Below are 12878 nucleotides of genomic sequence, written 5' to 3'. Positions count from 1 at the left end.
AATAAGCTTTAAGTCATTTCACAGATTGTTTAAAACACAGGAGTCAAAGTGTTTATAATGGTCAAAGCCTATACATCCTATTTTATGCTTTTTCTCCTTTTGCTCTAGTGTTGCTGGCCTATGGACATATTATCAGGGATTAAAGTAGTACGATTTGTAGGGCAGGGATTTTGTCTTTCTTACCCACTCTTTTAAATTCTTACATACCATGTGCCTAGCACATACCTCTGAATTTCCAATGATATTGGAAAGAGTTAATGGACCTTTGATTTTTGCTTCTTTATTTTATGGTAATTCATTAAGGTTAACCCAAGTACCACTTGAAAAAGCAGGACAGCCTAAAAATAACAACAATGATATTCTTATCATAACCATTAGTTAGCTTTGTGCCAAGCACTCTTCTCAGTACTTTATTATAGTTGCTGCCAAATCCATATTTTATTTCAGTTGTACCAAACACATAAAAGAGCCCTAGGAATGCCAAATAATTTGCCTATGATTACATGGCTTATAGATTCAATTCATAATTCCAATCCCATATTCTTACAGAGCATTTAAAATCATGCTATAGTTTTTGGGCACAAATAGTTTCTTTCTTTCATGTGAATTTTCTCCTAAGGAATCAAAATGAAGCAAAAATAGTGAAAACAGTAATTTTCTTTAAAGACAAAATGTTTCCCTTAAGCAACCATTAATCTACTCAAGCACACCCAGTTGCCTCCACCACCAAGAAAATATTTTTCTGGTACTTTTGCTGCACTATCCCAAAGCAGCCGCTGCTGAATTCTGCATACCCAAATAGTGTTTCACTAAAACATTGTAGCATCCACTGAGCATGCCCTCTTATATCTGATACCTAGCTCTGTCCCCATATCCCTAAATATTACGATACTTTTTATTCATATTTTTATTACTTTTCTGTATTCATCTACTAAACTATTGCTTTGTTTTAAATCCCTATCAATTCTGGGTGCCATCTGGGCATATGATAGTGAATAGGGAGGTGTTGTAAGTTGGCCATGAGGTCAGGGTTGATTTATAAGGAGGTGTGGAGCTGGGCTATTGGATGCGGACAACAGCTGCAATTGATAGCTTTTGCTTATTGTTTATAACTTTGGACAGATACAATTTTGGTAGGTGTATATATTAGTTAACAGTGAGTTGAAATTACCTTGTTATTTCATTAAAAAGCAGAGAGATAGTGTTTGCATAATGTTTTGATCACTATTTTAACCACTTTGTTGTATTGCACTTCTGGTATTCTCATTAGGGTGAAACATAAACAGCATTAGTGTGATACAACAAAGTGGCTAAAATAGTGACCAAAACATTACACAGTCTCTCTGTAGGGGAATCCTTCAGGGGATGTGTATCCAACTTTTTGCTTTCACTGATCCATTTTTAAACTAAAGCACTATTCATCTGACTCTAAACAGTAGTTATGTTAACCTCAATTTAGATCTCTGTCCTTGTCCTCTTTAAGTTTGTTGCTCATATTTATCCACCATTGTCACATTTTGAGGTCAGGAAGGTGATTTTGTTTGCTTTTTTTTTTTTTTAAAGATTTTATTTATTTATTCATGAGAGACACAGAGACAGAGAGAGAGGCAGAGACACAGGCAGAGGGATAAGCAGGCTCCATTGCAGGGAGCCCGACGTCGGACTTGATCCTGGGTCTCCAGGATCACTGGGCTGAAGGCAGCGGTGGATGGCTGAACCACTCAGGCTGCCCAGGAAGGTGATTTTGAATTTCAGAAGCATCACTTATTTCTGTGTGATGATGGATAACTTACTTAATCCTTTGATTCCCGTTTTATTTTTTTTTCATATGTAAAACAGATATTATTATACCTTATGTGGAAGGTTGTAGGGAGTATAAAAAGGATTAAAGTATATGAAACACATAACATGAAAGCTATAAAATTGTAGATGCTCAATAAACATTATTATTAAATTTTGATATGTAAGCAAAATGAATAATTTTATAATTATAATGAAACATGTTGTTTTGTTACAATATTTCAAAAGATAGCCTTTGACATGTACATACGAACCTATAGATTTCACCAAATATATAAGTATATATTTGTACAATATGTTCCATTTATGTGTTTGCACTCATAAACACATCCTCCTTTAAATATTTTCTGTATTAAATTGATGATATTAAAAATAGCTATTGCAATCTGATATTTATTTATTCATAAAAATGTATGTGATTTCTCCATATATGGGAACATAGGTGTTTCAAAAAATTATCAATCAAAACATAGAGGAGAATTTTTAGAAAGAACACTTTAAGCAATTTAAGTGTCCAATTCATTCTCTAATTGTCCAGCTCTTATAATCAAATGCCATTAGGAAACCCAAAATGTCCTCTGTGTATTCAACCTTTTTGAAAAAATGTCAGTGACAAATGGTGTAATATAAAATAAAATTTGAGGTGGGTTTTCTTGACAGTTTTAAATTCTGATGTTCCTTTTGGTAACTCTCCTAAAGAATTTGCTTGTCTCTGTGTTTCCTTGACAGGCACTATCACAGGCCACCCTCCTTCTGAGGGTTTGCTTCATTATCCTAACATTGACTTCCATTGGATTTCTTCTAGATCAAAGGCAAGAAGTGAAATACTTTCATTTTTTGTAGTTTTATAATGTTGTTTTAAAAATATATGTGAAACTTTGATATTCATCATCATTTTTTATTAAAAAATAAAGTTGAACCTATAATTTCACAATATTTTACATTAAACAGAATAGCAGCTTATCTGATTTTTATGATCAAGAGTGAATTTTAAATCTAAGCATATTAAATGCAATCTAGGTTTTTAATATTATTAATGAAAACCTATACATGTAATGAGTAATTTGGCAAAACATAGACCATAAGTCTAAGTACTTAACAAAATATGAAACATATTTGAGTACTTTCCTTTGCCACTGAACACTTCAATATATGCCAGAATGTGTGCTGTGTACTTAAAGAGTATGTCCTTTCCTTCACATAGCTTGCTTATTATTTATGTATGGATGTATGTATTTATTTATTTATTATTTTAAAGATTTTATTTATTTATTCATGAGAGAGAGAGAGAGAGAGAGAGGCACAGGCAGAGGGAGAAGCAGGCTTCATGCAGGGAGCCCAATGTGAATCTTAATCCCGGGTCTCCAGGATCACGCCCTGGTCTGAAGGCGGCGCTAAACCGCTGAGCCACCGGTGCTGCCCTCCACAGCATATTTAAAGAAATTTGTATTAATAACTACCCTAGCCAGAAACTGCATTCACCTACACAATTTGAGACAGAGATTTTTAAAAAATCAGGGATGATGAGTGCAATAAATGAGATTAGGAACATGCTTGATGCAGTGAACAGCAGGCTGGAAGAAGTAGAGGGCCAAGTTAGTGACCTAAAAGAAAAAGTAATAGAAAGTAATCAAGCTGAACAAAAGAGAGAAAAAAGAATTATGCAAAAAGAGATTAGATTTAGGGAACTCAGTTATCCCATGAAAAGCAGTAACATTAGCATTATAGGAGTCCCAGAAGAAGAGAAAGAAACGGAGGCAGCAAACTTCTCTAATCTGGGAAAGGAAACAGATATCCAGATACAGGAGACACAGAGAACTTCCAAAAAATCAACAAAAGATCCACACTGAGACATATGATTAAAATGGCAAAACATAGTGATAAAGAAAAAATTTAAAAGCAACAAGAAAAAAAAAAGTTACATACAAGGAAAACTCCACAAGGCTATCAGCAGATTTTTCAGCAGAAGCTTTTCAAGCCAGAAGGAAGTGGCATGATTCAAAGGGCTCAATGGGAAAAATCTGCAGTTGAGAATAATCTATCCAGCAAGGCTACCATTCGGAATAAAAGGAGAAATAGAGTTCTCCAGAAAAACAAAACCTAAAGGAGTTCATGTCCACTAAACCAGCCTGCAAGAAATATTAAAGGTGACTCTTTGAGTGGAAAGGAAAGACCAACAGTGACAGTATGAAGGTGGGAAACACAGGAGTGGTAAAAACGAATATTTTTGTAGAATATCAGTCAAGGAACTCATACCAAAAAAAGAAGGATGTAAAGTATGACACCATATACTTAAAACATGGTGAAGAAAGGAGTAAAGAAAGAATGGGTTCAGACTTAAATGAAAATCAACTTAATACAGATTTCTATTTGCAAAAGGTATTATATACAAGCCAAATGGTAACCATAAATTAAAAAATTACTACTAAATATGCAAAGAATAAAAAGAAAGGAATCCGAATATATCACTAAAAAAACCAGCAAGCCATTAAACAGATAAGACAAGAAAGGATTGGAGAAAAGCTTCAGAAATAACCACAAAACAGGTAATAAAATGGCAAAAAAATACATATCTATAAGTAATTACTTAAATGTAAATGGACTAAAGAGTCCAATCAAAAGACATAGGGTAACAAAATAGATTAGAAAAAAAAAGAGAGACATATCTATATGCTGTTAAAAGAGACTCATTTCAGACTTAAAAACACCTGCAGATTGAAGTGAGGAAATGGAGATACTTTTAGCATGCAAATGGATGTCAAAGAAAAGCCTGAGTAGCAATACTCATATCAGAGAAAATAGATTTTAAATGAAAACTTTAAAAGAGACAAAGAAGGGCACTATATAATAACAAAGGGGACAATCCAACAAGATACAACAATTGAAAATATTTATGCACGCAACATGGGAGCAGCCAAATACATAAAACAGTTAATAAAGGAACTAATTGATAATAATACAATTATAGTAGGGGAATTTAATATCCCACTTATATCAATAGATCATCTAAACTGAAAATCAGCTGAAATGGGAACACACATTTGAATAACACACTGAACCAGATGGATTTAACAGATATATTCAGAACATTCCATCCTAAAACAATAGAATACCCATTCTTTTTGAGTGCACATGGAGCATTCTCCAGGATAAGTCACATATTAGGCCACCAAACAAGCCACAGTAAATTGAAAAAGATTGAAGTCACACCTTTTCTGACCACAATGCTATGAAACTAAAAGTCAACCACAAGAAAAAAAATCTGGAAAGAACACAAATACAGGGAGGTTGAATAGCATGCTACTAAACAATGAATAGATAAACCAGGAAATAAAAGAAGAAATCAAAATTTCACGGAAAGAAATGAAAATGAAAACACAATAGTTCAAAGCCTTTGAGATGCAGCAAAAGCAATCCTAAGAGGGTAATTTGTAGCAATACAGACTTACCTCAAGAAACAAGAAAAATCTCAACTAACTGATTTAACCTTGCACCTAAAGGAGCTAGAAAAACAATAGATAAAACCTAAACCTACCAGAAGAAAGGAAATAATAAAGATGAGAGCTGAAATAAATGATCTAGAAACTTAAAAAAAAAACAATAGAAAGATCAATGAAACCAGGAGCTAGTTCTTGGAAAAATCAATAAAATTGATAAAACTGTAGCCATGCTTATCAAGAAAAAAAGAGAAAGGATTTAAGTAAATAAAATTACAAATAAGAGAGGAAAAATAACAAACAACACAACAGAAGTATAATTACAAAAGAATATTATGAAAAACTATATGCCAAAAAATGGCCAACCTCAAAGAAATTGATAAATTCCTACAAACATATAACCTACCAAAACTGAAACAAGAACTTAAAAAAAAAAAATTTAACAGACTGATAATCAGAAAAGAAATTGAATCAATAATCAAAAAACTCCCACCAAACAGAATTCCAGAACTAAATAAATGGCTTCTGACAATCCTTCCATTAAGGAAGAGTTAATATCTATTCTCAAACTATTCCAGAAGATAGAGGAGGAAGGACAACTTCCCAACTTTTGCTATGAGGCATTACCCTGATGCCAAAACCAGATAAAGACCTCACCCCCAAAAAAGAAATACAGTCCAAGATCTCTGATGAACAAAGATTCAAAAATCCTCAACAAACTACTGGAAACTAAATCCAATAATATATTAAAAAGATTGCTCACCAAGATGATGTGGGGTTTATTCCTGTGTTGCCAGGGCAGCTCAATATTCACAAATTGATCAAAATGACATATCATATAAGTAAAAGAAAGAAAGAAAGGATAAGAACTACATGATCACTTCAATAAATGCAAAACAAAAGTACTTGACAAAGTACATCTATTCAAGATAAAAACCCTCAATGTAGGAACAGAGGGAACACACTTCCACGTCATTAAGACCATAGGCAAAAGACTCACAGTTAATGTAATCCTCAATGGGGCAAAACTGAAAGCTTTTCATGTAAAGTCAGAAACAAAACAAGGATTTCCACTCTCAGCACTTTTATTCAATCTAGTACTGGAAGTCCTAGCCATACGAATGTGACATCAAAAAGAAATAAAAGAAAAAAATTAATAAAAGACATCCAAATTGGTAAGCAAGAAATAAAACCTTCACTATTTGCAGATGATGTAATATTCTACATCGAAAACCCTAGATCTACCAAAAAAACCTTCTAGAACTCAAAGAAATTCAGTAAACTCGCAAGATATAAAATCAGTATACAGAAATCTGTTGCGTTTCTATACACTAATAATGAAAAAGGAGAAAGAGAAATTAAGAAAACATTTCCATTTAAAATTGGATCAAAAATATAAAGTACCTAGGAATAAATCTAACCAAAAGAGTTGAAATACCTGTACTCTGAAAACTGTAAAACACTGATAAAAGAAATTAGAGATGATACAAAGAAATGGAAACTTATTCTATACTCATGGATTGGAAAAAACAAATATTGTTAAAATGTCTACCCAAAGCAATCTACACATTCACTGCAACCCCTGTCAAAATACCAACATTTATTTATGTAAGAGATATATAAAACTGGAACAAAAAATCCTAAAATTTCTATGGAGCCACAAAAAACCTCAAATAGCCAAAGCAATCTTGAAAAGCAAAGCTCAGGGCATCACAATCTGGACTTCAAGTTATATTACAAAGTTTTAGTGATAAAAATGATATGGTACTGGCACAAAAATGGACACATAGATCAATAGAACAGAATAGAAAACCCAGAAATAAGTCCACAATTATATAGTCAATTAATCTTCAACAAAGCATGAAGAAATATCCAATGGGGACTGAAAATTGTCTGTCTCTTCAATAGACGTGTTGGAAAAACTGGTCAGCCATATCCAAAAAAATGAAACTGGACTGCTTTTCTTACACCATACACCAAAAACGAATTCAAAATGGATTAAAAATCTAAATGTGAGACCTGAAATCATAAAAATTCTGGAAGAGAACACAGGCAGTAACTTCTCTGACATTGGCCATAGCAACTTTTTTCTAGTTAGGTCCCTTGAAGCAAGGGAAATAATAGCAAAATTAAACTGTTAGGACTTCATCAAAATAAAAAGCTTATCAAAAAGGAAATAATCAACAAAACTGAAAGTCAGCTTATTGAATGGGAGGCTATATCTGCAAATAACATAGCCAATAAAAGGTTAGTATCCAGAATACATAAAGAACTTATACAGTTCAACACCCAAAAACCAAATAATCCAATTAAAAAATGGGCAGAAGACATGAACAGATATTTTTCCAAAGAAGACATTCAAATGGCCAACAGACACATGAAAATATGGTTATCATCACCTATCATCTGGGAAATGCAAATCAGAACTACGAGATATCACGTCATCCCTATCGTAATGGCTAAAACCAACAACACAAGAAACAACAGGCGTTGGTGAGGATATGAAGAAAAAGGAACCTTCCTGTGCTGCAGTGGGAATACAAACTGGTGCTGCCACTGTGGAAAACAGTAATCGCACTTCTAGGTATTTAACTGAAGAATACAAAAACACTAATTCAGAGGGATACATGCACCCTTTTGTTTACAGCAGCATTATTTACAACAGCCAAGATATGGAAGCAGCCCAAGACGTGTCCATTGATTGATTAATGGATATATGGAAGAGTGATATATATATAATTCCAGCATAAAAAGAATGAAATCTTGCCATTTGCAATAACACGGATGGAGCTAGAGAATATAATGCTAAGTGAAATAAGTCAAAGACAAATACCATATGATTTCACTCATATGTGGAAGAAACAAAATAAATGAGCAAAGGGAAAACAAGAGAGAGGAAGAGCGAAAAAAACAAGAAAGATTCTTACCTATAGAGAACTAACAGATGGTTACCAGAAGGGAGGGGTGAATGCGGGGATGGTGAAATAGGTGATGGAAATTGAGGAGCTTCCTTGTAATGAACAGTGGGGTATGTATGGAATTGTCAAATCACTATATTGTACCCATGAAACTAATATATCACTATATGTTAACTAACTGGAATTAAAAACTTAAGGGGTGCCTGGGTAGCTCAGTTGGTTAAGTGTCTGCCTTCAGCTCAGGTCATGATCCTAAGTCCTGGGATCCAGTCCTGCATTGGGCTTCCCACTCAGTGGGAGGCTGCTTTTCCCTCTCCCTCTCCCTCTTCTCCTTCCCACTGTGGTCTCTCTCTTCTTTCAAATAAATAAATAAAATCTTAAAAAATAATAAAAACTTAAATGAGTAAAAGATCTCTGTAAAACACTATCAAAGTATTGAAATATGAAAAATAAGAAACTAAATAAATGGAGAGATAGCTATAGTCATAGATTGGAATGCTTGGCATTATAAAGATTATAAATTCTCACCAAAATATTTACAAATTTAATACATTTGGAATTGAAATTGTAAAAGGTTTTTTCCTAGAATTTGTCAGGGTCTTTCTAAGATCTATGTAAATGGAAATACAAAGGACCTACAATAGCCAACACTGTCTTGAGGTTAAAAAAAATGGCAGTAGTTGCTCTACTTGCTGTCAAGATTTATTATAAAGCTACAGTAATTAGACATGTTTTATTGGCACAAAGATTAGAACAGAGAACCTAGAAACAGATCTACGAATATATATATATACTTGATTTGTGACAAAAGTGTCCCTGCAGAGCTGTGGAAAAAGGCTGTCTTTTCAATAAATGGTCTTGGAAACACTGGATTTCCACATAGGAATAAGAAAAATAAACTTGATAAATATCTCACACCATAAAAAGTTAATTCTGGGGTCAGGGACTTACAGATTTAAAAATGAATGGAAAACTAATATAGATTCCAGCAAATAGCATAGTAACATATCTCTATAACCTTGATGTAGCTAAAAATATTAAATGGCACAAAAAATCCCTTATCATAAAGGTAAATTGATTAATCAGACTATAATAACATTAAGAAAATAAATTCTTCTATAATCAACTCTCATTAAGACAGTAAAAAATAAAACCTTGAAATAGGAAATGCTTTTTGCAAATTTTGTAAGTAGTAAATACCTTTTATCCTAAATGACTAAAAGTGTTGACAATCTCTATTGAAATGCTCACACACTGAAGGAAGAATTTGTATTGTGATATCTATTGAAAAACTGATAATTTTACTAAATTTGAACATATATACTATATTAACATATATACTATATTAACATATATACTATATTAATATACTATATTAACTCCAAGCATGTAAAAGAATGTTCAGATAGTATTTTTCATAATAAACAAATGCTGTCAACAATCCAAATGTCCTTTACGAGGTGAATGGATGCATGGATATTGACATATTAACACAATGGAATGCTCTATAAGAGTGAAAAGAATGAACTGGTGCTATGTGCAACATCATAGGTGTATCTCATTAACAACACCAAGTGAAAGATGCTAGGTGCAAAAGAGTGTGTACAATATAATGGCATTTAGGAGTACTGGGTGGTTCAGTGGTTGAGCGTCTGCCTTTGGCTCTGTTCTTGATCCTGGGGTCCTGGGATCTAGTCCCGCATCAGGCTCCCCTCCAGGGAGCCTTCTTCTCCCTCTGCCTATGTCTCTACCTCCCTTCTTGGGTCTCTCAAGAATAGATAAATAAAATCTTTTAAAAGAACCAATATAATGCCATTTATAAAAAGTAAAAATATGTATGTACAATAATTTTAAATAATTTATGCTAACGTGTAAACATGTAAATTTTAAAAAGAGAAAAAGGCTATGACTACCATAAAAGGGTAGTGATTCTTTCTCAGGTATAAGGAAAGTGGTAGTATTGAGGAGGTGTTATCTTTAGGGGTGCTGATATTGAGTGGTGATTATGAGGTTTTTTATTTGTTGAAATCATCAAACTGCATATTTCTGCTTTATATATTTCTCTCCATGTATAGTTAATTTCACAATTTAAAATATTTAAGAGTAAATAATAGAATATAATTAATAAAAATTGTGTTTTAAAATAGACATGATGTTGGAAATAATCCAGATATTGATTTTTTTAAAAGAAACTATTTTATACTAATTATATAGCATATTTGACAAGGTGAAAATTTTAATATTTTATTCACAAAAAGAAAAGTCATATTTACTTGAATGCAAACAAATAATAAACCATTACTCGTTTTAACTGAGTTTAAAGTAGAAAAAAATTGTTCTCTTTTTTGCATAAAAATGTTATATTCAACTTTAAAAAATAGCTATAATTAGAAGCATGAGATATATTTGAGTTAAATAAATATACTACTTTTGATTTTCTTCACTTTTCTCTTTATACCTCTATATTATAAATTAAATAATACGTCTGTATTATGGCATTAATTCAAGACTATTTTAACTAGACAATTCACCTGTCATAACAATACTGTTTATTTGTTACAAAATATTTATCCAATGAATGTTAGATCAATATATGAAGTTTATTTTAAGCTGATAAACTAGCTGTTCATTCCTAACATTACAAGGTAATTTATAAATGCTTATCTGTGGGGATCCCTGGGTGGCTCAGCGGTTTAGTGCCTGCCTTCAGCCCAGGGTGTGATCCTGGAGTCCTGGGATCGAGTCCCACATCAGCCTCCCTGCATGGAGCCTGCTTCTCCCTCTGCCTGTGTCTCTGCCTTTCTCTCTCTCTCTCTGTCTCTCATGAATAAATAAATTAAATCTTTAAAAATAAAAAATAAAAAAATAAATGCTTATCTGTATAAGACATTCAATGCTGTTTCAAATACAAAAACATGCTCACTTAACCTTTTTAGAGTTTGAATTTTAAAAATACCATATATACAAAAATGTTCATCACAAAATAATTAACAAAGGTCTGTAATTATGCTACTTATAATATTAGGCATAATCACACATTATCCATTTTCCCAATAGTTCAGAAATTGACAATTCATGATTATAGAGTGGTTTAACTATATTAGTCCTCTTTACAAGTAATTTTTTAAATAAATGAAGTATAAAAGTATTGAGTGAATGACAGAAGTCTCATTTACTTCAAATCCTAGAAAATTAGTTGTTTAGTATTTTATTTATTAGTTGAAAGTATACTTCACTCATCATAGTTCAAACCAAGCAATACATTGATACAGAACACATTTTCTGTAAAAAGATGCATTTATTTCCTAGTTTAATGGCCATTTTCAAACAGCTTCAGAGGCTCAAGCTCTTCAAATGCATTAAAATACTGTATATTTCTTGAAAATTAAAAGAAATGTATATCACTGTATCAATTATAACATGTAAACATATAAAGAGCATGTTTAAAGCTAATACGTGTTAATGACGTTTATTTCAGACCTAAGGCAGCTGTTCTGGAAACTTTCCGGTGCTTGGTATTCCTAATGTTGTATAGAATTGGTCATCTGAAGCCTTTGATTCCTTCCTTGTCATTTGCTTTTGAGGTAAGACATTTGTTTTAGGTGGCTATCACATGATTATACAACTATTGTGTATTAAACCCATTCATTCAACAGTGTTCTTGTCTATTCATTTTGTGGCTAGTATTCATGGGAAACTCTTACCTATTCATTTACCTAACCATACTGTATTAATTGTGTCATCTGGAGCTAGTTAATATTGTTGAGTTTCAGCTTTCTGGTCTTTAAATTTGGATCAATATCATTAACCTCTTAGAATTGTTGGACAAATTATATTGCATGATGTTTACAAAGAAAAATTAGTCCACGTAGTTGGTTCTCAGCAAGTAAACAGATTACAGAAAAGTATTGGCAGAGACTCTTCCATTTGAGATTTTTCTTTATAGGCTTTTAAGGTAAAAATTGTGATTAAAATGTCTTTATCAATTACCCACAAGAGATAATGATTCTATAGAAATAAAACCACTGATGTCACTGAAATCTTTCTACGCCTGAAAAATATTAAGTTATAATTTGATGTTCTATGATGACTAAAACATCTTCCAAGAACTTCCAAAACTGTGGGGATATATGTTTATTATCTCAGATCTTAGACAACTGTTAAAACTTTTTTTATTCTCATTATTCTATTAAATTAAGGGTTACATAATTTAAGATGATCAGCCTGCCAACATGCCCAGGATATGAAATATGTAACCTTATTTAAAAATGAAACATAAATGCAAACATTCCCCCAGAATCAATGAAAAGACTAAAGCAAGTGCTTTTATAATTTAGTAATGATAGTAAATTGAAGAAAACTCTTGGGAAAACAGTTTGGCACTACCATACAAAGCATATGAGTATAAAAATGAGGGATGATATACACATATATATACATGTATATATTTATAAATATATGAATACATAAACATACTTATAAATATAATAAATGTATTTATTATATGTATGTAAATATATCTGGAAAGATAAATAACAACTTAATATGTGGTTGCTTATGGGAAGGTGAACTGTGTGACTGGGAGAAAGAAATATGGGGAAGATTTTCTTAATGTGAAGTTAATATTCTTTACTATTTAAAATTTCTGCACCACCTGAATATATTTCTTCCTTTAAACATTGTGTAAATTTAATGGAAAATACTTGTCTACAGATATTTTGAT

The 12878-nt window shown here is 32.2% G+C and overlaps 1 protein-coding gene across 2 annotated transcripts in view; it reads left to right on the top strand.

The window, feature by feature from the left end:
- Nucleotides 1-12878, top strand: part of AGMO (alkylglycerol monooxygenase) — a 334206-nt gene that overhangs the window by 179773 nt on the left and 141555 nt on the right. For both annotated transcript variants that reach the window (XM_072764450.1, XM_072764451.1), the window contains 2 exons: nucleotides 2530-2612; nucleotides 11634-11739. In XM_072764450.1, the coding sequence (XP_072620551.1) occupies nucleotides 2530-2612; nucleotides 11634-11739 (189 nt within the window). The remainder of the gene's footprint in view (nucleotides 1-2529; nucleotides 2613-11633; nucleotides 11740-12878) is intronic.

This window comes from Vulpes vulpes, chromosome 7 (genome assembly GCF_048418805.1).
Source record: "Vulpes vulpes isolate BD-2025 chromosome 7, VulVul3, whole genome shotgun sequence".
Taxonomy (NCBI): domain Eukaryota; kingdom Metazoa; phylum Chordata; class Mammalia; order Carnivora; family Canidae; genus Vulpes; species Vulpes vulpes.
The sequence above is the reverse complement of the archived record's forward strand: the minus strand, read 5'-3'. Positions and strand labels throughout refer to the sequence as shown.